Source organism: Carlito syrichta, unplaced genomic scaffold, assembly GCF_000164805.1.
Source record: "Carlito syrichta isolate Samal-C Ts95f unplaced genomic scaffold, Tarsius_syrichta-2.0.1 Scaffold302616, whole genome shotgun sequence".
Taxonomy (NCBI): Eukaryota; Metazoa; Chordata; class Mammalia; order Primates; family Tarsiidae; genus Carlito; species Carlito syrichta.
Genome location: NW_007246712.1, coordinates 298,420 through 325,635, shown reverse-complemented (window position 1 = coordinate 325,635; position 27,216 = coordinate 298,420). Strand labels below are relative to the sequence as shown.

Genomic DNA, 27,216 nt, shown 5'->3' with positions numbered 1-27,216 from the left:
GATGACATGGAGACTGCATGGCGTTGGGTGAATGAGTGCTCACCCTTTGTGTCTCTCCTGAATGAGTGAGAGGTGATCCTTTATCAAGGGCTGTTACTGGTGTCTGGGACCTGTAAAGACTTCAGAATAGAACAGAAGTAGAAGAGGAGACATTTGGGGGGGATGTCTTAACTGTTGATAATCTTTAAAAGGGGAGTGAAGATGACATAAATACAGTTCTTACATGAGCAGGGGTTTATAGATCCAGAAATAATAATAGCTCTAGAACCTAGTCCTTTCTGCAACAATGCCTTGAACTGGTTTCAGGCTAGTTTAACCCTTTGCACTCAGAGACATCTTGCAGATCACTTCTACCAGCAACTCGACCATTCTTTATTACGAACTAGTGAAAAATGAATCACTTTATATTAAATAGTGTAGCGCTGGAACCAATTATTTTATTGCAGTGATATTTGGCTTATAATGGAATTTTGGACAATGAGGAACTTATTTATGACAAAAAAATCAAAATTTGATATCTTATATTTTAATAACGTGTGGTAATGTGTGAAACAGTCACCAACATGTATTTTAGGTTCATTGACTCTTGTGAAATTTTTTGATGTCTTCCACCTGGTGTTTTTCTATTAAAGCAGACAATGCAGTCTCATTTTCTTCCTCCCACTTTAATAACATGTACTTTGTTGCCCAGTCTGCTGTTTGAAGACCATGTGGAAGGATATACTCGTGATTTCTGAAAACCACTTCTCAACTGATCGATCAGAAGCTTGACAAATTTCAAGTGGGACATAGGTTTTTGTTGTTTTTGAATGGAAAACTTCAAGGAAACATACATTTTTAAAAAATTTGTACTTGCATAAGTTTGTCCTGTCTAATCACTAGCAATCTTTTTATGTCCCCTGAGAAGACATCCAAGTGGTTTGCTAGGTTTACGATGTCTCCTCAGAGGGGACATCCAAGTGCAAATGGTTAATAGTCACTTAAAGTGCTTTATAAACTGGTAAGAGGTGAACACGTGCAGGTAGTTATTGTTATGACATCCCTCTGCTAGGTGGGTCTTGGAGCCTGGACTTCCCATTTCAGGGAATGGGTTGGTGTGTGTGTGTGTGTGTGTTTGTTTTAGAGCAGTGGCTGGCACATGGTAAGTGCTATAGAAGCTTTGGCAAATGTGTCTGGAAAACTTTTTAGGCCTGTTTATAGGGCCTATGCAAGTTAAACCAACTGCTGGACCTTCCTTTTCTTATGAATCCCCTAAGTGTGATCTGCGTTGTGTGCATTTCATTTTTGTGTTCTTTCTCCTCAGGGCCCAGCACAGGGCCAGGGTGTGGTAGGTACTCAGACATTAATTGAAGGAATGAAGTTGCTTAGATACTGATGGGATCTGGAACTAGGCAGTTCTCACGAGACACGTTTGTTTTGTCTTTCAGCCCTGGGCATTTCCTGCTCGAGAATTTCTTCGAAAGAAGCTGATTGGAAAGGAAGTCTGTTTCACGATAGAAAACAAGACTCCCCAGGGCCGAGAGTATGGTATGATCTACCTTGGAAAAGGTGAGCTGCAAGGAGGAGAGGATTCATTTCTCTGAGTCTAAAGATCAGTTTTCTGGCGGTGGAAGACCAGTGTAGGTTGTGGTGGAGGATGCTCTAGGACTGTTAGCTAAGGTGCATTTGGAACTGCTTGGGGTCCTGGGCACATGGCATATAGGTGCAGAGGCAACCCCCGACGTTCTTGCTCCTCCTTTACCCCTGTGCCTGCTTTCTTGGCTGAGTTTCGGTGTATGTAGTGCAGAGTTGTATTCTTCCTCGAATTTAGGCCATCATCTTCTGGAACTCAGTGGCTCGTTGCTTATGGGTCAGAGCACTAATTGAATTCCTATAGATTTCCTATTGTATCTTCTGTTTCCTTTATCTTGTGGCTTTTTTTCTCCTCCTGGGGACTCTCTTTAGGAAAGGAAGATTTATTTAGGGCTGGTGGTTTTTTGCAGGCTATATGTTTTGTAATGGAATTGAAGGAATGTAGGTGTTGGAGTTGTGTCAATGTGGGTTAGAATATTGACTTCCTACCATGTACCCTTCTTAACCCATTAACCTCTCTAAGTCCTAGTTGCTTTATTTGTAATTTCTTGTATAGATACAAGAGAGATTGTTTATGTAGAGCATATATGTAGATAGTATCTGTAAAGCCTCTAGCTCTGGCACAGAGTTGGGCCAGATGGCTCATGGGATATTAGGTAGTAGAATAAGATTGAGGAATGATGTTTGCATAGAAATAGGATATTGAAAAAATTGCTAAGATGTTCTCCAGAAAGTAACCAGATGAACATGAAGAGTCATGTTCATTGAGTTATTTGGGGAGCTTTCTTTTTGTTTTTTTAAGTTCCCAGGATGCCTGGACCTGGTGACTCACGCCTATAATCCCAGCACTTTGGAACATGGAGATGAGGGGATTACCTGAGCCCAGGGGTTCGAGACCAGCCTGGACAACTTGGCAAGACCTCATCTTTATAATAAATAAAAAACTTAGCCTGGCATGGTGGCTCGCACCTGTGGTTCCAGCTACTTGGAAGGCTGAGGTAAAAGGATCACCTGAGCCCAGCAGGTCAAGATTGCAGTGGCTGTGAGCATGTCACTGCATTCCAGCCTGGGTGACAGAGTGAAACTCCAACTAAAAAAAAAAAGTTTCCCAGGGTTCTTTGATTAAAAACTTCCTTAGGGCCAGGCTCGGTGTTTCAGCCTGTAATCCCAGCACTTTGGGAGGCCGAGGCGAGTGGAATGCCTGAGCCTGTGGGTTTGAGACCAGCCTGGGCAACTTGGCGAGACCTCGTCTCTACAATAAAATAAAAAATAGCTGGGTATGGTAGTACGCGCCTATAGTTCCAACTACTTGGAAGGCTCAGGCGGAAGGATCACCTGAGCCCAGCAGGGTGAGGCTGTAGTGCCCATGAGCGTGCCACTATACTCCAGTCTGGGCAACAGAGTGAGACTCCAACTAAAAAAAAAAAAAAAAAAAAATTCCTGAGCCTGGGCTGAGGCGATTGCCTGAGCCCATGAGTTCGAGAACAGCTGGGCAACTTGGCGAGACCTCATCTCTACAATAAATCAAAAAACTAGCCATGCATGGTAGTGCGCACCTATAGTTCCAGCTACTTGGAAGTCTGAGGCGGAAGGGTTACCTGAATCCAGCAGGTCGACGCTGGAGTGACATGTGAGTGTGCCATTACACTCCAGCCTGGGCGACAGAGTAAGCCTCCAACTAAAAAAAACAAACAAAAAAAACCCCCCAAATTTTTGACAGCTTGTGTAACTGAGCTGATGGAGATCATCTGTCTGACTAGGGTCACTGTGCTGGTGCTAAGCAAGCAGAATAGAATGGCCACGCTAACAATATCATGGTAAGACTCTGATTTTAACTGTAGAGGTCTTTGAAAAATGAGTTGAGAATGAATTTGGAGACATTGTGTCCAATTTCCTACCCAGTAGAGAAATGCCTTTTTTAGCCTCCCAGAAAATGACTCTGCTTCTTGATTGGGAAATACCAGAAATATAGGGAATCTTCACAAAAAAGGAAATAAGCAAATAAATTTGCCTTTTACGCATAATTCAAATATAGTAGGAAATAAAACATTTATGGGTTATTATTGAATGGTTACTCATTAGAAATAATGTAAGAGAAAAAGAAATGCACTATGTTCAACATGTAATTGTTCAAGGATTTTATTAGCAAAAAAATTTCAATTCCCTAACAGCTGGTCAATTTTCTATTACCCTGCAAGAGACCTCACTTGGACCACAGATAATTGCGGGCACAGATATTTCTATAAGGAGACCATCTCTAAGAGTTCCTTTTAATAACCTTGGTCTTCAGCCGGGCTCGGTGGCTCAGCCTGTAATCCCGCGCCTTTGGGAGGCTGAGGTGAGTGGATTGCCTGAGCCCGCGGGTTCAAGACCCGCCTGGGCAGCGAGACCTCATCTCTACAATAAATCAAAAAATTAGCTGGGCGTGGTAGCACGCGCCTGTAATTCCGGCTACTTGGAAGGCTGAGGCGGAAGGATCACCAGAGCCCAGCAGGTCGAGGTTGCGGTGGCCAGGAGCGGCCACTGCACTCCAGTCTGGGTGACAGAGTGAGACTCCAACTCAAAAAAAAAAAAATAACCTTGGTCTTCAATCAAAATGGCCACATTGTTTATTTAAGAGATGCTGACATTTAAAATTTTCTTTAAAGTTTTAAGAAAGTTTCTTTTTTAAACTGTCCTAAATTACATATTAGATATAATTTAGTATGCTAATACACTGTTTAGAAGAAAACCTGGCACATACTAGGTGATCAATACATACGTACTGAAAGAATGAATTACCTACACCTATCAGTTTTAAAGGTAAAGAAATAGTTTAATGTTTAATATTTTCATTTAGGTATGTTAAGCAACTCTTAATGCCAATTCTAGTGAAAGAAAACAGTGGCTTAGGTAATTAAATAGTGTTTATGTTGTCTATTTCATTGCTACTAATTCTTTACTATGGGAGAGTAAGATAGAGTTGGAGAATTTTTGTTTAACCTAGAACTTACTTAAAAAGAGATTATTAGTCTTCCATCGTTTGAAGACAATATAGTCACCCACCTTCTCTGAATACTATCCCCAAATGTGTCTTGATCAAATTCGTAATATTGGTAAGCGATAAGCAAGAATTGAGACCATTGACATACAAATTCCAGTTTTGCTATCCTGTCCACTGCATTGTGTTGCCTCCTCTGAGGGCTCAACCTAGGAAAATGCATTTTTCTCCTTTTTATAGGAGCATTCAGAACTAACAGAAGTGGGCCATTTTAGAGTGCTCTTTGCCAAGAAAATGTCTGAAAGCTACTGGGTATGCTTGATTGGCTGATCAATCACTCACTTTGTACGTGGGCTCCATTCTTTCTACATCTTGGCTTCCTAGCGCCTCACTGCTCAACCTTTCCCTTATTTGTTGAGTCCTTTTGACTTTCTAGTCTTTGGAATTTCTGTTGCTTTGAAAGAACCAGTGTGAAATTTACTGTTGTGTCTTTGGTCTTAGCCATAGCTGCAGTGGGAAGTATCAGGTGATCCATGCTCAGCCTTAGAACCTGAGCATTCTTTATGTAAATATTTTTCTCTCTCTCTTTTTTTTTTTTTTTAGTTGGAATCTCACTCCATTGCCCAGGCTGGAGTGCAGTGGCACACTCATGGCCACTCCAGTGTCAACCTGCTGTGCTCCAGTGATCCTTCCGCCTCAGCCTTCCAAATAGCCGGAACTACAAGGGCACGCTACCTCGCCTAGCTAATTTTTTTTTTTTTAATTGTAGAGACGAGGTCTCACCAAGTTGCCTAGGCTGGTCTCGAACCCATGGGCTCAGGCAATCCCCTCGTCTCAGCCTCCCAAAGTGCGGGGATTATAGGCTGAGCTACCGAGCCTGGCCTATATAAATATTTCACCTCAACTTTTCTTGGTAGGGAAAGAGGCTGACAATTTGCAGAAATTTGGGCATGCTAATGACAAGGCATTTAGATTAGGTTTGGGAGTGGTGTGTGTGTACTTGTTACTGCTTGCAGAACTTGATGTGTAGTGTATTAAATATAAATCTTACAGAATTTTATTCTGTGCTGACATTATCTGTCAGTTGGACTGCTATGCTTTAGTTTATCTAGGAACTCGTTCTCTGCCGTATTGAAGATTTTTATGTGATGATTCCCTCATAGATGTCATTCTTTATGGTTTTGGCTGACAAGTGGAGATTTAAGAGAAAACACTGAGCCTAAAAGCTTTTTCAATAGCATGGAAATGCAATTAATGTTTCAAGTGCCTGGGTAGAACCTAATCAGGTTGGGTTTTATGTTTAACTTCATTTCTCTTGCCAGATCTGATGGTTACTGTGAAAGAGATCAGAAGTCTAGCCAGTATTCTCAGTTTCTCTGTAAGAGCAAGAGAAAGTCTTTGTCAAATGATGTAGCTTGTCTTGGTGTCCACTTGGAGCAGAGAATAGGGCATCTTGGAGAGGAATTGAACTTTCCAGTGTAAGTGTGATAGACAATCCTAAATCAATGTCTCTGTACAAGGTGAAGGGACTTGATTTTGTCTAATTCTTGCCATGTGCTTGGCTCTGTGCTTGGTGATTTGCACATGTTGTTATTAATTCTTACAAGAACCCGTCAAGGCAATTGCTCTTCCCATTTTACAGATGAGTAAATTAAGATGCTGAGAGAGCTTGTCTAAGCTATTAAGTGGCTGGGCCTGTGTTCAGCTCTCGGCTTCTACTCTTCCAGTTGCTGCTTGATACCCTCTTGAGCAGTCAGCTGTATGTATCTTGGTTTCCCGTCAGTGTCCCGTGGCTTCTGAGATGGCCTTCGGTCTGGAAGATACACTGGACAATTAAAAACAAAGTCCTGAGAAGATTGATAGACCTTTGGGTCCTAGAAAGTAGACATTTTGGGAAAAGAAGTTTTCTGAAAAACCCATTGCTTTGTCCATTTCTCTAACAGCATTAGTCTCCTTGAAGAGCTGAGTGTGAAAGTGGGCCCATTTGAGCTCTGTTGCTATTGGAGGCAGGTTTGAATCTTGCTTTTAAAACCTCTTTTTTCCTCCTCAGATACCAATGGGGAAAACATTGCAGAATCTCTGGTTGCAGAGGGCTTAGCCACCCGGAGAGAAGGCATGAGAGCTAATAAGTAAGTATTCATTACTCTTCTATCTCTGACTCCCTTGAGATTTCAAGGGAGGTTGAGTAATCAACTGTAAGTTGACTTTGGTGCATTTTCATTCCGCCCCTTGACATAAAACGGGAAATTTCAGGTGCTTTCACAGCTTCTAGAACATTCTTGTCCAGGAATGGATTATTCTGAGCCAGGTGGTCAATCAGCATTCATTAATGGCATGTGAGGTGTGTAACACCATTAAAAACAGGCCTTAAGACTAGGCAGTTCTATTCTTTGTTATATTCATAATAATCAATAGGTCTTAAACTGTAGACATTCAGTTCCAAAGTATTTATCCATTCAGTCAGCCCCAAATATTTATTGAGCACTTACTATTTGCCAGGCTATTTTCTAGGCACTGAGAATATAACAGTGAACAGACAAAACCTTTGTAACATTTTAATGGAGAGAGAGACAATAAAAAAAAATAGTTATACAACACTGTATCAGGTGCAAGGAATAAGTGCAGTGAAAATTAAGAGGGGCCAGGCGTGGTGGCTCACGCCTGTAATACCATGTAATCCCAGCACTTTGGGAGGTGAAGGCAAGAGGATTGCTTGAGACCAAGGGTTTGAGACCACCCTGAGCAGCTTAGTGAGACCTCGTCTCTACAATAAATCAAAAAATTAGCCGGGTGTGGTGGTGCATGCCTGTAGTTCCAGCTACTTGGTAGGCTGAGGTGGAAGGATTGCCTGAGCCCAGCAGGTCGAGGTTGCGGTGGCTGTGAGCATACCTCTGCACTCCAGCCTGGGGGACAGAGTAAGACTCTGACTCAAAAAAAGAAAAATAGAAAATTAAGTGGGTGAATAAATAGAGTACAAAACAAAATTTATTGTTTAGAATCTGGGATTCTTCTAATTTTTTATGCAGTGATTCCCTCATAGATGTCTTCCTTTATGGCTTTGGCTTGACAAGCAAAGATTTAAGAGAAAACACTGAGCTTAAGTGTTTACATGTTTAAGCTTAAGTGTTTAACACTTAAGAATACTGACAAGGCCTCAGTTTTGTTTTGAGAGTCAGGGAAAATTTATATCTTTCCAAAGTATTCTCAGTCTGTGTGAGTTTATGTATCTTTAGGTACTTAGTAAGTAAAAATGTAGCCGGGCTCGGTGGCTCAGCCTGTAATCCCATGCCTTTGGGAAGCTGAGGTGAGTGGATTGCCTGAGCCCGCGGGTTCGAGACCCGCCTGGGCAACTTGGCGAGACCTCATCTCTACAATAAATCAAAATGAGCCAGGCGTGGTAGCACTCGCCTGTAGTTCCAACTACTTGGATGGCTGAGGCGGAAGGATCGCCGGAGCCCAGTAGGTCGAGGCTGCGGTGACTGGGAGCAGCCACTGCACTCCAGTCTGGGCGACAAAGTGAGACTCCAACTCAAAAAAAAAAAAATGTATTTCTTTAGATAATGGCACTGTGAACTTGTTAGAAAGGAGTGGTAGGTATGCAAGGTGTATAGTACACATATTCTGCTCAAGTTCACTAACGTTGGCTCTAAGTAGGTTGGATTGCAGTTGGCTTTAATTAATACTTTAATCTCTGAAAAGTGCTGTATCAATAATTTGGAGGCTATAAACATGCTGTAAACATACTTTGAACTCCTTAAGTCCTTGCTAAATTTTACGACTATCATAGCTATAGAAGGGGCTTTAGAGGCATATTTGCATGTGGTGTACCAATGATGAGGATGAGCAAAGGCAAAGAAATACACTTTTTGCATTCTTTCTACCTTCATAGACTTAGGGCCCGGTCTTTCTCCATCTGTGGTCCTTTCTGACTGCAAGGAGACATTTGCTGGACTCTATAATTGGGGTGTATACCTGTGGGAATTTGTTGAAAAAACATTTGTTTTAGGTGCTGTTTCTGGAAACATGCCAAAGTTGTATCTTTAGGTCAGTTACTGACTTGATTACCACTGCAGTGTTTTTTGGGAATTCAGTTTGCAACCAGAATGAATATTTTAAAAAATCCCACAGCAATATTGTACCCTCTCAAAGAAATCTCCCCTGGAGTACCAGTCCTTCTTTTTTCTCCAAAATTGTCTTGATGTAATGTCCCCGTTTCTCAGTTTTGTGTTTGGTTCTGTCTCCTGTGCTATATTTCTTCATCAAATTCTGGCTGTGAATTTGGATTCCTGAGGGTGTGGTTGCCTTTTGGGGCTGGAGAAGGAAGAAACAGTAGATCATCCTTGCTTAGAAATCTTTCCTGATGAAGGTGGGGAGATTCAGGGCATGCATACAGTCTATGCTGGTACTGTGTATTTGAGATTGTGCAAAGGTCTTGCAGTTCACTGCTCCCTTTTACTCAGGTATGAGAGAGAGAGAGCCATTTCTAGCCCTTTTTTTAACACTTGATTTGGTCTGTCTACTGACTTTTTGGCTGTTCTGGTATGTAGTTTGGTTTCCTGCTTAATGAAGGAGGAGGCTTCTCATTCAAACTGCTTATGCTTAGCTGATCTTATTGAATGTGTAGTAGCTTTGGCATAACATTATCTCTAATAGCAGTGCTCACTCTGCATACGCCAGCCTTGTTTTATAGACTGAGACAGAGTAAGGATGGTTCTTAGTCACCTTCTCTGCACTGTCCCCTGCTGAGCTGTGTCTGGTTTCCAGTTCCTGAGTCTGGTATGGCTAAGTGAGGCTGAGCCCCCTGGAGCAGCTCTCCTCTGAGTCAGTGACTTCTCATCTAATCAGTGATGGTGGCAGTAGTAAGATGTGTGTTCTCAAATCTCATTAACTGCTCTTTCACTTCAACCTATTGTTTGAAGGAACAAGTGTGGAATCTAGAAATTGCACTCATAATGATTTTCTGGTTGTAGGCTTGAGTCTTAAGCCACAGATCTGAAACAAATGTGTTCATCTCTTCCAGGGGAGAAGATGCTGAAGAAACTCCTTGTCGAGGAACCTTGTATTTTTTTTGGTGAAATCACTAACCACTCTTATTTATTTTTCATGTCCCAGTCCTGAGCAAAACCGGCTTTCAGAATGTGAGGAACAAGCAAAGGCAGCTAAGAAAGGGATGTGGAGTGAGGGGAACGGTTCACATACAATACGGGACCTCAAGTACACCATTGAGAACCCAAGGCACTTTGTGGACTCACACCACCAGAAGCCTGTGAATGGTGAGGCCGGGGGGAAAAGACTGATTGACTCAGTGATTTCTTGCTATTTGCACTCTTTGCTTTTTGAGGTTTATAAAATCTAGTAAGCCTTTCTTATACTTATTTAGTATCCAAGGGAAATCCAGAAAGGTAAAACAGTACCGTGATCTTTTGGAAGGGAATTTGAATTCAGTTCACGCAGGTTATATCAGATATATTCAGATGCACCTTTGCTGTTGCAGGGTAGTAAATTGCTGGCATTTTGCACATTGGGTATCTTCTGTTCTCCAAAAAAAGGCTGCTTAAATACCACCCCTAAAACGTAGAGGTAGAACCGTGTATTCTGTTTACATCTAAGCACAACAGTTGTCTCTAGTAGGGGATTGGTTTCAGCCCTCCCACCCCCCCATGGATACCAAAATCAGGATGCTCCAGACCCTTATAAAATGGTGTAGTATTTGCTATAACCCACGCATATCTTCCCATGTACATTTAAATCATCACTAGATTACTTCTCTACCTAATTCAGTGTCTATGCATCACTTCATTCACACATGGAGTCAACATGATACTTGTTGTTCAGTAAATCCAAGCTTTGCTTTTTAAAACTTTCTGGAATCTTTTTCTTTTTTCTGAATATATTTGATCTGCAGTTGATTGAATCCATGGATGTAGAACCCATGGATATGGAGGGTTGACTGTATGTATAGTATGTAGTTTTCAGCCCTACTTTGAGACCTTGTTACTACAGACTCAATTAAATAAAATTATTGCCAATCCTGCGTTATTATTACTTGCTGGGCACCTGTCTCATAAATAACAGAGTTTATTTGTGAGCTATGAGGTCCCAGAATGTTCAGAAGACAGAGAAGCAGATCTGATCTGTATACCCCAGGAATCGTGCTTCCAAGAGTCTGTTGTACAAACCCTCATGATCTGCCAGTGCATCTTCACTTTTCAGTGGGAGGCTTTCTTGGGGTTTTGGGAGAAGAATTGTGTTAAATGCAGCTTGCACATTGTTTATCCTTGGCATGATTTTTGCTACTGACTTAAACTATTTATTGTGTCATGCAGCTATCATCGAACATGTGCGGGATGGCAGTGTGGTTAGGGCCCTGCTCCTTCCAGATTACTACCTGGTTACCGTCATGCTGTCAGGGATCAAGGTCAGACCATATACTGGGCTGTGTGGCAGGTGGAGGGTTTGTGGAAGTGTTCCGTGATACTAGGCTCTTCTGCTTCAGGACTTTGGATCTACTGTTTCTTCCTAATGTAGGGCATTAACATTGTCCAGTTGTGGTTTAAACCTTGCAGTGGGATAATTCTAATGGGATCAAATAGCTTTCCTCCCTCCCTCCCTTCCTTCTTTTTCAAGTACTATAAGTCTTTTTCGTATGGACTGCTTAGAGGTTTGTAAACCTAGAGAAGGAGGGATGAGAGTCTCTGAACTTTGCTGAATTTGGCTTATATTAATGTAAAATATCTTAAATATCTTTGGCTTATATTAATGCTGAATTTGGCTTATATTAATGTAAAATTTTGATTAGAAATATTAGGGATTAAAAACTAAGCACTGGCAGATCTTTTCTTGGTAAGAGACTGTTTTTAACTGTGATTGAAATGATTGTCCTCATGATAATGTGAGTTTTCTTTGCCTTAACCAAGAAGTCTGAGATGATGATATTTCTAGTTCCTTTTTACCAGTGTGTTTTTAAAAGGGTTAGAAGACCTGATTTGAGGCCTTCCTGAGCTTAGCTTTGTGGCACGTGTTCTTTTTTTTTTTTGAGTTGGAGTCTCACTCTGTCGCCCAGACTGGAGTGCAGTGGCCGCTCCCAGCCACCGCAGGCTCGACCTGCTGGGCTCCGGCAATCCTTCCGCCTCAGCCTTTCAAGTAACTGGAAGTACAGGCGCACGCTACCATGCCTGGCTAAGTTTTGATTTATTGTAACTGACCAAGTTGCCCAGGTGGGTCTCGAACCCATTGCCTCGAATGGAGGCAATCCATTCACCTCAGCCTCCCAAAGGTGTGGGATTACAGGTTGAGCCACCGAGCCCGGCTGGCACGTGTTCTTTTTGGAAGGTTTGGTGTGAGTTGCAAGTACCTAACAGTCACATTTAAGTTGCATTACTCATCTACCTTACTTTTGTTTTAGTGCCCAACTTTTCGACGGGAAGCAGATGGCAGTGAAACACCAGAGCCTTTTGCTGCAGAAGCCAAATTTTTCACCGAGTCGCGACTGCTTCAAAGAGATGTTCAGATCATTCTGGAGAGCTGCCACAACCAGAACATTCTGGGTACCATCCTTCATCCAGTGCGTATGCCTTTGTAGACTGGGATGTGATAAGTAAGGGTGCCTTTTGGGTTTGAAGAGCTAGAGTGTGCTTCTCTTCTTTCTCTCTGTATTTAATATTCATTTAAATATTTTGGTGGATTATCATCTACTGAATTTGAGGCATTTACTAGGGAGATATCATTTGTCTTACAGAATTGGACAAATCTGTGTGATTTCTCACCTCTAGGAAATTAGTTGGGTTCATAAGGGGAAGAGGAACGTTATCACTTATTTATCTAAGTGTTAGTCTTAGAGGTTGCCAGTAAGAAAGGTTAAACGTTGCTATATTTATTAGAAATAGATCTGAAACTTATGGAATAGGATTGTATATAGGCCTAGAAGTCAGCTTATCAGCAGATCAATGATGAGGAAACTGCTGTATGAACAAATTATTGTGTGTATTCCCAAGTCTTATTCAGGTATCTCCTAACTCTGCTTTTAGCAGGAAATAGGTTCTTTATGTTCTTATAGTTCTGATTGTTGGAAGTTTTACTTTGTATACTTTAGTAGATGGGGTATTCTTTTTTAAAATTTTTTTAGTTTATTTAGGGAATAAATTAGAGAAGGAGGGAGGGAGGGAAAGGAGATTCACTTCCTCAAGATAGGGGAGTGGGATGGGTTATTCTTGGACATAAAATGACCTTGTTTTGTAACACCTAAGTTTGAATGGATTTTCATTATTGTAACTTATGTTCAATATAGTTAAACTACTGTTACGTATTCTCCGGCTAGATATTTCTACCCTGACGGCAGTTGTGGAAGGTTGTGAGACTTGGTTTAGGGTATGCCAAGGTCGTGTCTGTTTCTTCTAGAATGCTGACTCTCTGGCTGTGCCCTGCCAGATGGCTCTGTGTCACAGTAGAGTATGAATTGTAATTCACTGGGCAAAATGTAGCTTCCATTATTCCCTACTCAGCCTGTTTTTCAGCTCTCCCCTTAAGAAAAGGGGAGGAAGTGCTGATCTTAGGGGAGGGAAGAATAAGGTGTAATCTCTATTAAAGATTAACATCCTCCTCTGCCCAAAGAAGAGCTATTGAAATGTCAATTCCATTCAATGCCACTAGCATTTATCCTACTTCTATTAAGTGAGAGTTACTATGCTGGGTGTTGCAGAGATATGAAGTCAGGGCTGTTGAGAGGAGTGTCAGAGTGAGGTCTTCCATCTTAGGGGTGGTTTCCTAATGAAAGAAATCACTCTGCTTTAAAAGAACAATCAAACTGCAGAATAGATTGTGGTTGTGTTAATTGTGTCAGAAATCTTGATTCTCTTACAACAGAATCTAATCTATGCCTGCCTTCTCATGTGTCTTGTTTTTCAGAATGGCAACATCACAGAGCTCCTCCTGAAGGAAGGTTTTGCACGCTGTGTGGATTGGTCAATTGCAGTGTACACTCGGGGTGCAGAAAAGCTGAGGGGAGCTGAGAGGTAAGGTCTGTCAGGGAGCCCTTCCAGTCACAGATCTCATTAAGAATCTTTAGGGATAGAAATCTAGTGACCTTCTCACATCTTTGTGTGTCTGTATTTATCTTATTCATAAAGAAATAGGAAAATTCCTCATAGAGGAATGACTTAAATATTAGTCTTCAGGTTCATTCTAGTTCCATGGGGGATAGTAAGGGTTTAGATTTTTCACTCAGACATTCTTCACTTGATTTGCCTTTATAATATTTTCAAGTCACTTTTTCCCAAGCTGCTCTCTTTGCTGAGTTTTAGGCTTTTGGAATGAAAATCAACTTGAGGGTCATTTGAAGAAGATAAAATTGCTTACCAGCTACTTCCAAACAGATAGGCATGGTGGAAAGACAGGGCTTGTGGGTCCTAAACCAGGACCATTCAATGTTGTCATAAGGCTTATGCCCTAATTTACCTAAAAGCGTGTTTTCATTATAAGTGTTAATACAACTCTGAGGTGCTATTGTTATGTTTTGGTTTGGTGCCTTAATAGTTAAAACAGATGTGTAGAAATAACTTACTTTCAGAGAACCAAGTGTGGAAAGTTTAGAGATTGGTGGCCCTTTCAAGTATCAAGGCCAAGTATTTCTAGATGTAGGTGAACTTCATTTGAAGGGATAGATGGAAGAAAATAAAGCAGGTAGCAAGAGTGGATGAATGGAAATGATGCCAAGGAAAATCTGAATTACTACCTCCCAGGATAAATTTAAACAGAAAACAACACACAGCTGATGGTGATGGTCCACTCTCAAGGCTTGCTATATGACTTCTTTCAGGATCATAAAATTAGAATGGGCTTAATAACTACATTTTTGCCTTTGAACATATAGCTAAGAGATGTGCAGCAACATGTATTGAATTACCATAATATTCATTCTTTTTCTTAGGTCTTTTATGTCCTTCTGAACCTCTAAGCAGAAATAGTTGCACATTTTTATAAAAGTAGATCTTAATCTGGGTCATTTGATATGGCACATCTGACAAATGCATATTTTCTGATGAAAAAACACAGAGATTGCCTTTTTTTGGTTTTTGTTTTTGTGTTTCACAGTTAAATTAAAAAGATGTAATACCCTTATCAAGCACAGTGATCCAAATACTTCTGATTATGTTTTGATGCTCAGTTTCTATTTTTGGTTCAGAAAGTCTTGTTAAAAGTTTATTACTATTCAAAGTTATTGTTTTAGGGGACACATTTTTTTGTATTCTTTAAATTCCTGCATCTCTTTAAGAAAGTGAATGTACAGCCGGGCTCGGTGGCTTGGCCTGTAATCCTGCGCCTTTGGGAGGCTGAGGTGAGTGGATTGCCTGAGCCTGCGGGTTCGAGACCCGCCTGGGCAGCGAGACCTCATCTCTACAATAAATCAAAAAATCAGCCGGGTGTGGTAGTGCATGCCTGTAATTCTGGCTACTTGGAAGGCTGAGGCGGAAGGATCGCCCGAGCCCAGCAGGTCGAGGCTGCGGTGGCCGGGAGCAGCCACTGCACTCTAGTCTGAGCGACAGAGTGAGACTCCAACTCAAAAAAAAAGGAAAGTGAATGTACAGCTGGGCTTGGTGGCTCAGCCTGTAATCCCGCGCCTTTGGGAGGCTGAGGTGAGTGGATTGCCTGAGCCCGCGGGTTCGAAACCCGCCTGGGCAACTTAGCGAGATCTTGAATGTAATGAAAGTAATAGTTACATGTTAGACAACATCATTAGAAGATTTTATGGATTTTTTTGGAAAGTGTTTATCATTAAAAAACAGACCAGGGAGTGCTAATCATATTTCAGTAACGTGCAATTCCTTGCTTGCTGTTTTGCGTGCTGTATTTGAGCTACTTGCATTGTAGGTGAAATTGAATTACTTCATGTATTTTAACAACTACTACATCCTGCTTTGTGTTTTTCTCATTTTAGTGCTTCTCTAGAAAAAAAAGTTGCAGTACTATTTTGAGAAATAATAGTTCGTTTTCACTGCACATGTATCCACTTACTTGTAAGTAGCTTAAGACAGCTGTTCATTGATTTTTTTTTTTTTTTTTTAATCTTTGCACATATTCTGTTTCCCACTCTTAGTCTGACTTGGAAAATATCTACTGGGCACTATACTTTGAAGTAAGTTTCTGGTTACATGGGATTTAAACTCTTGAAAGTGAACATCTCTAGGGATTTTGTTTATTTTTTTCCATTCTTTAGGTACACTAGGGTGACAGTTTCGCTATTCTACATAGGATTTTGTAGCTGATAACGTTTTTATAACTCAAATAGAAATTGTGCAGACCTATGCTTTTTAAAAAGTGTATTTGTTTAGGTATGTATGTATGTGATCTTTCCATTTAAGAGAACAGTTGTTCTGTGTTGTCAGCCTAAATATTATAGTAGTCACTCAGAAAATACTGGCTAAATCAGAGTTAATTACCAAGGTGGGGTTGTACTGTCCAGGCTCCAAAAATTACACACCTGGGCCAGAGTCTACGGGCTTATGGTGAATATGTATCTTGGATATTTTCATTTTTGTACACTTTTGGGACATTTTCAGTTGCCCTCACTGTTTTTTGTTTTGACTGGTGGTCTTTCCTGGATATGTCTAAAGGGTACGGCAGGATTACCTGCTGCCTTGTGATGGTGAATTCCATGTGCTGACTTATGCTATCCAAATGATCTTGCATCCTTGCTTTGTTGCCAGGTTTGCCAAGGAGCGCAGGCTGCGAATATGGAGAGACTATGTGGCTCCCACTGCTAATTTGGACCAAAAGGACAAGCAATTTGTTGCCAAGGTGAGTCAGTCTCAGCATAGTGATATGCATAGTGGACACCGCCAAACGAGTGATAATACAAGGATTTGAACAATTAGAACTGCTGTAACTCTTGAATTTCAAAGCAAGCCAAAGAGTGGGTGTGAACGGGTGTGTTTGTATTTGTGTGTGTGTTTGTTTATTGTAGGGAGCTTAGAAACCATAAGAACTTTCAAATTTCTCATCATAAATTAGCATAACTTCAAGCTAGCTTCAAATATCGTTTATGTTTTAGGGGTTCTTTTTTATCTGCTTAGCAGGTGGCATTTAATTTCCTATACCCAAGTACAGACGGTCGCCAACTTATGATGGTTCAACTTATGAATTTTTGCTTTATGATGGTGCAAAAATGATACACATTCAGTAGAAGTAGTGCTTTGTGTACCCATGTAACCATTCTGTTTTTCGATACAGTATTTGTAAATTACATGACACACTCAACACTTCATTGTTGTTATTATTTATTTATTTTTTGAGTCTTGGGTCTCACTTTGTCACCCAGGCTGGAGTGCAGTGGTGCATGATCTTGGCTATCAGTAGCCTTGCCCTCTGGGACTGAGGTGATTCACCTGCCTCAGCCTCTCAAGAAGCTGGGACTACAGGAACATGCCACCATGCCCAGCTAGTTTATTTTTATTTTTATTTTTGTAGAGATGAGGTCTTGCTATGTTGCCCAGGATAGTTTTGAACTGTGGGCTCAAGTGGTCCTCTCATCTCAGCCTCCCAGAGTGCTGGGATTACAGGTGTGAGCTGCTGCACCTGGCCCAACACATTATTATAAAATGAGCTTTGTGTTCGATTACTTTGTCCAACTGCAGACTTATGTAAGTTCTGAGCATGTTTAAGGTAGGCTAGGCTAAACTATGATGTTTGGTAGATTATATTAAATGCATTTTCAACTTAGATATTTTCGACTTACAATGGACTTATTGATAGGTAAAACCCCATCAATATGTTGACGGGCATCCATACATATATGACCTTAAATTTCTCTTCTTTATGTTTTGGAGCTCTTGAGCTCTTATTTTACTTGATCGATCGATCTATCGATCGATCTATCTATCTATCTATCTATCTATCTATCTATCTATCTATCTATCTATCTATCATCTATCTATCTATTTTCCTGCATGCTCTCTTCTATTGATATGTCTTGGGATGTATAGCTTTGACAGGAATTAGAGCTATTAAATAGAGTCCTTGATTGTATTACCAAATTTTGGTAGCTTGAGTGGTAGACCTGTTCTTGATGCCTTTTCAAAATGTTGTCCAACCTGTTTTTACTTTTGTCAAGAGATGCTGCAGGTATATTCCTAGCCTGAGTGACTGTCTCCCTGTCAGCTATGACTTTAGGATGGAAAGCCACTAGGTGGCACTGTCAGCCTGAGAAAGCTTGTAACTGGCTTAGAATGGTAAAATTTTAGCAAAGTCTCTGAGGAACTGGCAGAAATTAACTTCACTCTTTTTTCTTTTTCTTTTTTTTTAAATAATGCCCAAGGTAATAGGCTACCAAGTTGTCAAGTGGCCTCTCAACTCCTTTTAGTAGGTGGTGTCCAAGCAGCTGTGAAGTTAACCATAATCACCCTTAATACTGTACATGAGTGGGAGTTGTTCCTGGTGGGATATCCTTGTACCCTCCAAGTCTTATTTTTTTTTTTTGAGTTGGAGTCTCACTCTGTCGCCCAGACTGGAGTACAGTAGCATGCTCCCGGCCACCGCAGCCTTGACCTACTGGGCTCCGGTGATCCTTCCGCCTCAGCCTTCCAAGTAGCCAGAACTACAGGTGTGCGTTACCACGCCTGGCTAATTTTTGATTTATTGTAGAGACGAGGTCTCGTCAAGTTGCCCAGGTGGGTCTTGAACTCACGATCTTAGGCAGTCTACTCATCTCAGCCTCCCAAAGTGCTGGTATTACAAGCTGAACCACTGAGCCCGGCTGTACCCTCCAAGTCTTGATGCAGACCAGAATGGCCCTTTACTTTCTTTCTGTGTGAGGAATATACTAGTGTGGGTATCTGGACATGGGTTACTCTACTACTTGAACCCTCTTGCTTGTACCTGTGCTTCATGTTATATGTTCTGTGTTATAAAAATGTAGAAAGGATGATTGTTTATTCAACAAGGGAGGCAAACCCTCAATTTTTCACCATCTTCACTCTGAAAGTCTGTGATATTAGTGATGTAGATGAGACTTGAGGGTTCTACTACACTACCCTGCTTCTGACAGTCCCTCATCAGTTGAAACTGAGTTTGTAGAAAAGCCTAGAATATGTTGAACAGTTTTAGGCCTTTACTGGTTGAGGAACTAAGGTACTGCAGTAGAAGAGTGAAACTCAAAGGATTTAGATTATTGAGCTGACAGCTTTGCGTTTATCTTAAATATAAGAGGGAGCCCCCAAAAAACTACATTTATCTTTTGGAGGGCGGGTCCCTTGTAGTACAGGCCTTCCCCCTAGGTAAGTGTTCTAAGAACCCATGGGCATTACTGGCCCAGCTAATGTTGTGAGAGGCTGCATTCAGCTTTAGTGAATTTATTTTTGGAAATTCTTTCAGTATATTTGCCCATTTCATAATGAATGATTTACAAGTGCACCTGCCCACACTATGCTGAGTGTTGAGCAGTTTTTGACCAAAAACTACCCCACCCTCCTTATTCACCCAATTTTGCCCCCAGTGACTTTTTGTTTCCCTGGATGATAAAAGTCTTCAAAGGGACACATTTTGCTGATGTGGAAGCGGTGAAGCAAAAAACGGCAGAAGCTCTGAAAGGCAACAAAATTGACAAGTTCAAAAACTGTTCTGAGCAGTGAATAAAGCTTCTCAACAGGTGTATTACAGCAAACAGCAAGTACTTTGGAGGTGACTGAAGTTTAAAAATGTAAGAATAAATACCCATAATACAATAATACATTTATTTAGTTTTACTAAATGAATTCTGGTTTTTTTGGGGGAAGTCTCCCCCCCTTATATGACTTTATTGGTAACTGGAAAAGTGAGAACTGCCTGTTAGCAGCATCTCCTCCTTAAAAAAAATCCTAGAATCCCAAGATCTTTTTTATTTTTTATTAGCAAGGTGAGGCTTTTATCATTACAATGAAGTTTTATTTACTACATTGCCAAACTAGAGAAGATTGCCCCTAAAAATCATCTGACTGAGGCTTAACCAGTCTCCTGTAGAACCTGGAACATAAATTTAGGACATTTGGATATAGGGCTGCTTAGAGAGTAGAAAGAAAAATGTATTCATGGCAGATAAAGGGTTTTAAAGCTTCTTGAGTTTTTTTAAATTCTTAAGCATTTATTTGAAAACAGGAAGAAAGCATAATGAAGGCAAGCATAAATATACATATTACACGAAGCACTGTGACATAGCTCTGCTTGTTTTTGTGTGGTTTTTTTTTTTTTTCTTTAGACAAATTTGATCACGGGCAAAATCTGGCTCAGCACTTGTTTTTTGTATCGGCCTGTGAATTTTACATGGAAAAAGTGGATTTTGCATTAATTAAAAAACATTTTGTGTTATGTGAAAATTTTGTGAAGTTAAATGCCAGTGTCATGAATAAGTTGGGTCATAGCTACGTGTATGTTTTTTTAATTTATCGTCTGCCATTTTCATGCTATAATTGCAGAGGTGAGTAGTTGTAAAAGAGATCAAGTAACCTGCAAGGCCTAAAATATTTGCTACCTGGCTCGTTAAGTAAAGTTTGACAATTCCTGATCTATATCAGCCCTACTTAAAGTGCTTTGATATAGTGACATGAGGAGCTTGGGCCAGAATGTAAATCAAGGCATTGCTTTCTTCATCAAGAAAAGCTTACTACAGAAATAAATGTCAGCAATGTTCTTAGTGTTGTATTTGATAAATATTCTGGTACAAATACTTATCTTACTGCAGACTGACAGCCACTTTGAATAGTACTGATCTGTACTCTTTTGTGTGTAACTTTTACATTTGCAGGTTTTTATTTTTAATACAGAAAAATTTAAAAATTTCTATAGGCTTATTTTTTTAAAAATGTACCAGTCCAATTTCTCTTTCCCTTGAGGCAGCTATTTTCAACTCTTGGCTAATTCATATCTCTGAGTGAAATGTTTACATGACTATTTCTTAATTTTTCGGTTTTTGGTCCTAACTTCTTTACTTCATACTGTGAAAGAGGAGAATTTATTTAGTTTTTTCATGTAAACACACATGCTCACATGGACACACATGTGCTCTTCCCCAGTCCTTCCAATTTGGTTTACCCTAATTTTGGTTAAGTTAATAGTCAGTATTTACTTTGTAAATGCTAATAGTCACTGTGTTATATAGCATATTATGACTGCTTAATTTCCTGCACAATTCTCTGTTTTTCTTGGAGTTAATAATTTTCAAAATTTACTTTTTTCCCATACTTATTATTAATTCAACCTCCAAACTCTCTGCCTAAATCTCTCAATAGGAAATTCACTGGGTCTGTTAATAGCATCTTTAATAATACTTCCTTAGCTCCTTGTAACTTGCACCGGTCTAGACTGGTTCCTCTTTTTGCTTATTACAGAGCTGTTTTCTTTAGGTTTCTTCACCATTATCTTGGGGGCTTTCTTTGCCTTACTTCTGGATTGGATCTAGATTTGCTGAATCCTTTGGCTTCCTCTTTATGATTTAATACTTCCATCTAGTGGCACATGTTCTCTAACTTCATGACACAAGTGAAATTGGGAGATAAATTTTCTGAGATCTTTCATGTCCATTCTCTCCTTACATTTAATAGTTTAGCTGGATATGAAATTTTATTTTTGAAGTCAGTTTCCATCAGAATTGTTATAAAGTATCACTTCACTGTCAGTTAGCTATTAGAGAATTTTTGTTTTCTTGTTTTTAGGAGTCTGAAACCATTCTGAATTCTCATACTTATATGATTTATTTTTTTCTTTCTGAAAGCTTTTGGCAAATTCTTTTTGATCCTGATATTTCTGACATTTCACAATGATATGCTTTGTTTCTGTGTGAGAACATTATGTCTCAATATTTGGGTTTTTAGTTCTAGGACTTTTTTCTCCCTCAACTATTTTATCTAGTTTCTCTGTTCTCTTTTTCTAGAACTCCTGTTATTTGAATTTTGGAATTTGTGGGCTGGTCTTCTAGTTTTTTCCTCCTTTTTTTCTATTTTTTATGTTTTTTGATTTCTTTATATTTATCCTTCAACACCTTTATTGATATGATAATGTTTTAAGAACTTTTTTGTTCTCTGGATGTTTCTATTTGATTATTGCTATTTTAAAAAAAAGATTTAGGTCGGGCTTGGTGGCTCAGCCTGTAGTTCCAGCACTATGGGAGACCAAGGCGAGTGGATTGCCTGAGCCTGCGGATTCGAGACCAGCTCGGGTAACTTAATGAGACCTCATCTCTACAATAAAATAAAAAATTAGCCGGGTGTGGTAGAATGTGTCTATAGTTCTGGCTACTTGGAAGGCTAAAGTGGAAGCATCGCTGGAGCCCAGCAAGTCATTGCTGGGGTGGCTGTCAGTGTACCACTGCACTCCAGCCTGGGCAACAGAGTGAGACTCCAACTCAAAAAAAAAAAAAAAAAAAAAAAGATTTAATGCCTTATTTCAGAAATAAAAGTCATCTCAACTCTGAGCAGTTAATTTTTTTTTTTTTGTGGAAGTTTTCTTTTCTTTGCATATTCTCTCTGTTCTTCAAGTTCCGTAATACCCCATCTGCCCAGGTTATTTTGGTTTCTTATTTTTTGTATTAGAGGCTTTGCTTAGATATTTTGCTAGTCTTTGGTTTTCCCTTTTATTTAAGAATGAAGTATTAAGACAGAGTTAGAAGCAGTGAACCTCTGAGGGATTTAAGGTATACATCTTGAAATCCAGCTGCTGCTTACAGAGTTTTGAAACCAATCCTAGTAGTTGGCCTCATTTTCATTCCCAGTTGAGATGCTTCGTTTGACAGTTTCTGAGTCTTTTGGCAAGTTGGAGAGGGTGGGACTGTGCAGTGTAAGTCAGATTGGCTGCTGTTTTCTCACCACTGGCTCAGTATTCAACTTTCGTGAGTCAGTGGGCTACGTTACTACTCGTCCATCTGCTTTCCAGCTTCCAAAGTTTTGCTATAGTGTTCTTCTCTCATTATCTTAATCCTTTTGGCCTAATGTAGGTAAATGGGTAGATAGATTACCTTGATCCCTTTATTTTTATGTAGAGGAGTTTAGAGAGGGGATCAAAAGAAGCATTTGACCATGCTTCTTTAATTGATGCATACTATTTCATTGTAAGGCTGCCTTATAATTTATTTAATCTTCAAGAGGCCCATATTCATGTGGTTGATAGTTTTTCTATTAAAAAATTGCATTTCCAAGTAAATGGGAGTTATTTCCTTAGGAATGATTGGAATCATATTTGCCAAATAGCTCTTCAGAAATGTTAACTAGTATACACCCCTAAGAGTATTCAGTTTCTAATATGTTACAGAACAGGGGCTGGTCAACTTCTTCTTAAATGTCCACATAGTCGATTTTTTTAGGCTTTGTGGGCCATATGATCTCTGTTGGAACTACTAAACTCTGCCATTATATCGGGAGGAAAACAGACAATGTGTAAGTGAATGGGTGTGGTAGTATTCTGGTAAAACCTTGTAACAATATGAAGTGGCCCTTGGACCATAGTTGGCCAACCTCTGTTGTAGAACACTTGTCAGCATTAAATTAAAAAGGAAAAAGTTATGCGCATTACTTTTTATAACCTAAAACTTTAACTGCTGTTCTGTAGTCCTTTTACCTGATTTAAAATGTCTGTCAATACCAAACTTTTCAAGGAAGCCTAAAATAGTCCTACCGTACCTGAGTCTGAAAGCCCTGCAAGTCTTTGCTGAGTGATTCTGCTTGGAGGGTCATGTGATTGTAAGGCCTTATCAAATAGTGATACTGTCGTCAGCAGTTACCCTGTTCTTTAGGAATTAACTGTATAGGATACAACTAAAATAGCCAGCAAAGCCTGCAAATGGTAACCTACGGCCTCTTTAACGGGGTGCTTCTGGGGCTCTATAGTTGATTTCTGGAACCAGTGCCAAGCTGTAGGTCAGAGTGTTTGCCAAGAGGCTTACTCCCAAGTAATATGAAACTCAACAGAGGTTTCTCTGATGCATGCAGCCTATTGAAAGACTGGCTCCCTTTGTCTGCTGAAGCAGTTTTACTTCCTGAGGAATGAAATGCAAGGGAGGGCTCTCCTTGTCTCTCCAGGTTAGCAGAGAAGCATGTTCCCTTCACAGCGATTAGCTGATCCTGCCCGAGACTTTTGTGCCTGTTGTGGTCTGCCAGTTCCCTCCCTGCCTTCCCTGTGGCGTTTTAGCTGATCTGTGCTGTTTGTAGCCATATGGTCCCCTGAGCACGTGGCTTGGCTTCCCTGTTTCTACTGCTGGATCCTTGGGCATTGCAGATTTCACAGACCTGAATAACATTGTTGTGGGGGGAGGTGGGCTGAAGTGGGAACATGTCCTCAAGAGGTGTCTTTTCCCTGCCCTGTCTGGTTAGAGGACTCTTGATTGGTTCTCTGTACCTATGCGATAGCTTAAACAAACAACCCCAAACGAAGTGCTTTGAGAAGACTAAAAGAACTAGAAGTGGTTCCTGCCTTCAAGGAGCTTACCCACTAGAGCTTTATCTGGGAGCCCTAAATGGTTAACTGGTATGTGGTGGTCAAGTCTAGTTTTGGAGATCAGGGTATAAGCTATCCGTGGATGTTGTGGATAAATGAATAATGGATACAAAGGTATTTGGTTTTTGCCCAGGTCAGTTTTTGTGGCTTTCAGTCACAGCTCTAGCTGGAGTTCATTATCATGTCTCTGAGAATTTTTTCCCATTGTTTTTTATTGTAATAAAATTCATATAACATAAAATTTACTATCTTAACCATTTCTAAGTATAGATCAGTGGTATTAATTGTATTATATTGTGCAGCTATCATCACCATCCATCTCTAGGATTCTTCTTCATCCTACAGAACTGGAACTCTTTATTCCTTTCTTCCCTCAGCCCCTGGCAGCTACCACTCTACTTTCGGTCTGTGATTTTGACTGCTCTAGTAACTCTTGTAAGTGAAATTGCACAGCATTTATTTATTTTTTGTGTGTGTCTGGCTTATTTCACTTGTAATGTCTTCAGGATATATCCATGTTGTAGGATAGGTCAGAATTTCCTTCCTTGTTAAGGTTGAATAATAGTCCATAGTTTATATATACATTTTGTTTATCTAGTCCTTCATGATGGAGACACAGTTGGGTTGCTTACACGTTTTAATTATTGAGAACAGCATTGCTATGAACATACATATCTACATATCTCTTAGAGATCCTGTTTTCACTTCTTTTGTGTTTGTGCTCAGAATTAATACAAATATTTTGTAGTTGATATTAATCCAGAATAGACAATTAAGAAGTGGAATTGCTGGGTTATTTAGTACAGTAGTTATATTATTAATGTTTTTGAGGAATTGCTGTACTGTACCTTCTTGTATCTCTACCAATGGAGCATAACGATTCTAATTTCTCTTACATCCTTGCCAACATTTGTCCTTTTCATTTCTTTCTTTGCCATCCTAATGGGTATGAGGTGGTATCTCATAGTAGTTTTGATTAGCATTTCCCTAGTGATTAGTGATGCTGAACATCTTTTCATGTTCTCAATTGATCATTTGTATATCTTCTTTGAAGCAATGTCTGTTGAAGTCCTTTGCCTTTTTTTAAGACAGTCTTACTCTTGCCTAGGCTAGAGTGCAATAGCGTGATCATAGCTCAGTGTACCTAGAACTCCTGAGCTCACAGGATCCTCCTACCTTAGCCTCCTTAATAGCTAGGACTACAGGGTAATTTTTTTTTTTTTTTAATTTTTGATAGAGATAGGGATTCACATTGTTGCCCATGCTAGTCTTGAACTCCTGGCCTCAAGCAATCCTCCTGCCTTGGCCTCCCCAAGTACTTGGAGTACAGATGTGAGCCATTGTATCTGGCCCTCTGTTTTTGAATCCGATTGTTTGTTATTATTGAGTTTTAGCAATTCTTTATATATTCTGGATGTTAATCCCTTATAAGGTATATGACTTACAAGTATCTTCTTCCATTTTATGGGTTGTCTTTTACTCTGTTTAAAACCTTGATGCACAAAATGTTTTTAATTTTCAGGAATCTGCTTTGTTTATTTTTTCTTTTATTGTCTGTTCCTTTGGTGTTATATTTGAGAATGTTGTGAAGTTTTTACCCTGTGTTTTCTTCTGAGTTTTATAGTTTTAAGTCCTATATTTAAGTCATAAATCTGTGAAGTTCTTTTTGTTTATGGCATTATGTAAGGGTTCCACTTTATTATTTTGCATAAAGATATCCAGTTTTGTCAGCACCATTTGGTGAAGACTGCCATTTTCCCCTTAAGTAGTCTTGATATCCTTGTTGAGAAAAATCATTTGACCATATATACAAGGGTTTATTTCTGAACTCCATTCTGTTTCATTGGTCTGTATGTCCGACTTTACGCCAGTACCATATTGATTATTGTAACTTTGTAGTAAGTTTTGAAGTCAAGAGGGGTGAGTCCTCTAACTTTGTCCTTTTTTTGGATTGTGTTATGCCCCTTGAGATATAAATTTTAGGATGCATTATTCTGTTTCTGCAAAAATTGTCAATGAAATTTTGATAGGGATTGCATTAACTATATCTATATGTGTAGCCTTAGGTAAAATTGACATCTCGACAATATTAAGTCTTCACAGGATGGTTTCCATTTATTTATGTCTTCTTTAATTTCCTTCAGCTTGTATTTTTCATTGTACATGGTTTTTACTTCTTTGGGTTAGTTAAATCCTAAATATTTTATTCTTTTTGATGCTATTGGAAATGTAATTCTTTTCTTAACTTTCTTCTTTGGATTGTTCATTCTTAGTGTGTAGAAATGCAACAGATTTTGTGCATTGACTTTATGTCCTGCTACTTTGTGGATTTGTTTGTTCTAATAGTTTCTGTGGAATCATTAGGATTTTCTACATATATATCATCTGAGAACAGTGATAATTTTATATCTTCCTTTCCAATTAGGATGCCTTTTATTTCTTTTTCTTGCCTGATCGTTTTGTTAGGACTTCCCATACTATGTTCAATGGAAGTAGCTCTCTGACATAGTTTTTAATCAAGGATACTTGTTCATAATTTTGACATTATCTGAACTTTTGCAATATATTCTCCTATGGGCATATGGAGATAACTAAAAAATATTAGTCGTTTCCTTGATTTTTACCATATGACTTTCAGGTGAAAAGGAAGTTCTGGGATGATCTGACCAGAAAGGTCGCCTCTGCCGCACTAAAAAGATGTCACGACCTGACTTGCAGTTTATGCTAGCAAACCAATTTGCTGATAAGAAAAATAAAATGATTGAATTAGAAAATATTTACCTGTTAAAAGTATTATTATTAGAGACTTTGGGTTTTTTTAGTGTAGTTTTTTAGATTTATTGAAAAATTAAGCAGATAGTACAGCATTCCCACATTACCTATCAACCCCACCACCACCCTAGTTTCCCCTATCATTGATATCTCACATGAGTGTGGTGCATTTGTTATAATTAGTGTGTCCATGTAGATATACTATTATTAACTAAAGTCCAAACTTCATTTAAGTTTCCTTAGTTTTTCCCTGATGTCCTTTTTCTGTTGTAGGACATCATATTACATTTAGTTGTCCTTAAGTTCCTTTTGGATATGACAGTTTCTCAGACTCCTTTTTTTCTGATGACCTTGACAGTTTTGAGATGTCCTGGTCAGGTATATTTTGTAGGATGGCCCTCTGTTGAAATTTGTCTGATAGCTGATTTCCTTTTTAGTATGTA

At 39.5% G+C, this 27,216-nt stretch overlaps 1 protein-coding gene across 1 annotated transcript in view; it reads left to right on the top strand.

Annotated features, from left to right (window-relative positions):
- Positions 1-27,216, top strand: part of SND1 (staphylococcal nuclease and tudor domain containing 1) — a 365,164-nt gene that overhangs the window by 43,844 nt on the left and 294,104 nt on the right. The window contains exons 3-9 of the mRNA XM_021711814.1: positions 1,428-1,548; positions 6,603-6,681; positions 9,665-9,825; positions 10,879-10,970; positions 11,958-12,116; positions 13,457-13,563; positions 16,255-16,345. Coding sequence (XP_021567489.1) covers positions 1,428-1,548; positions 6,603-6,681; positions 9,665-9,825; positions 10,879-10,970; positions 11,958-12,116; positions 13,457-13,563; positions 16,255-16,345 — 810 coding nt within the window. The remainder of the gene's footprint in view (positions 1-1,427; positions 1,549-6,602; positions 6,682-9,664; positions 9,826-10,878; positions 10,971-11,957; positions 12,117-13,456; positions 13,564-16,254; positions 16,346-27,216) is intronic.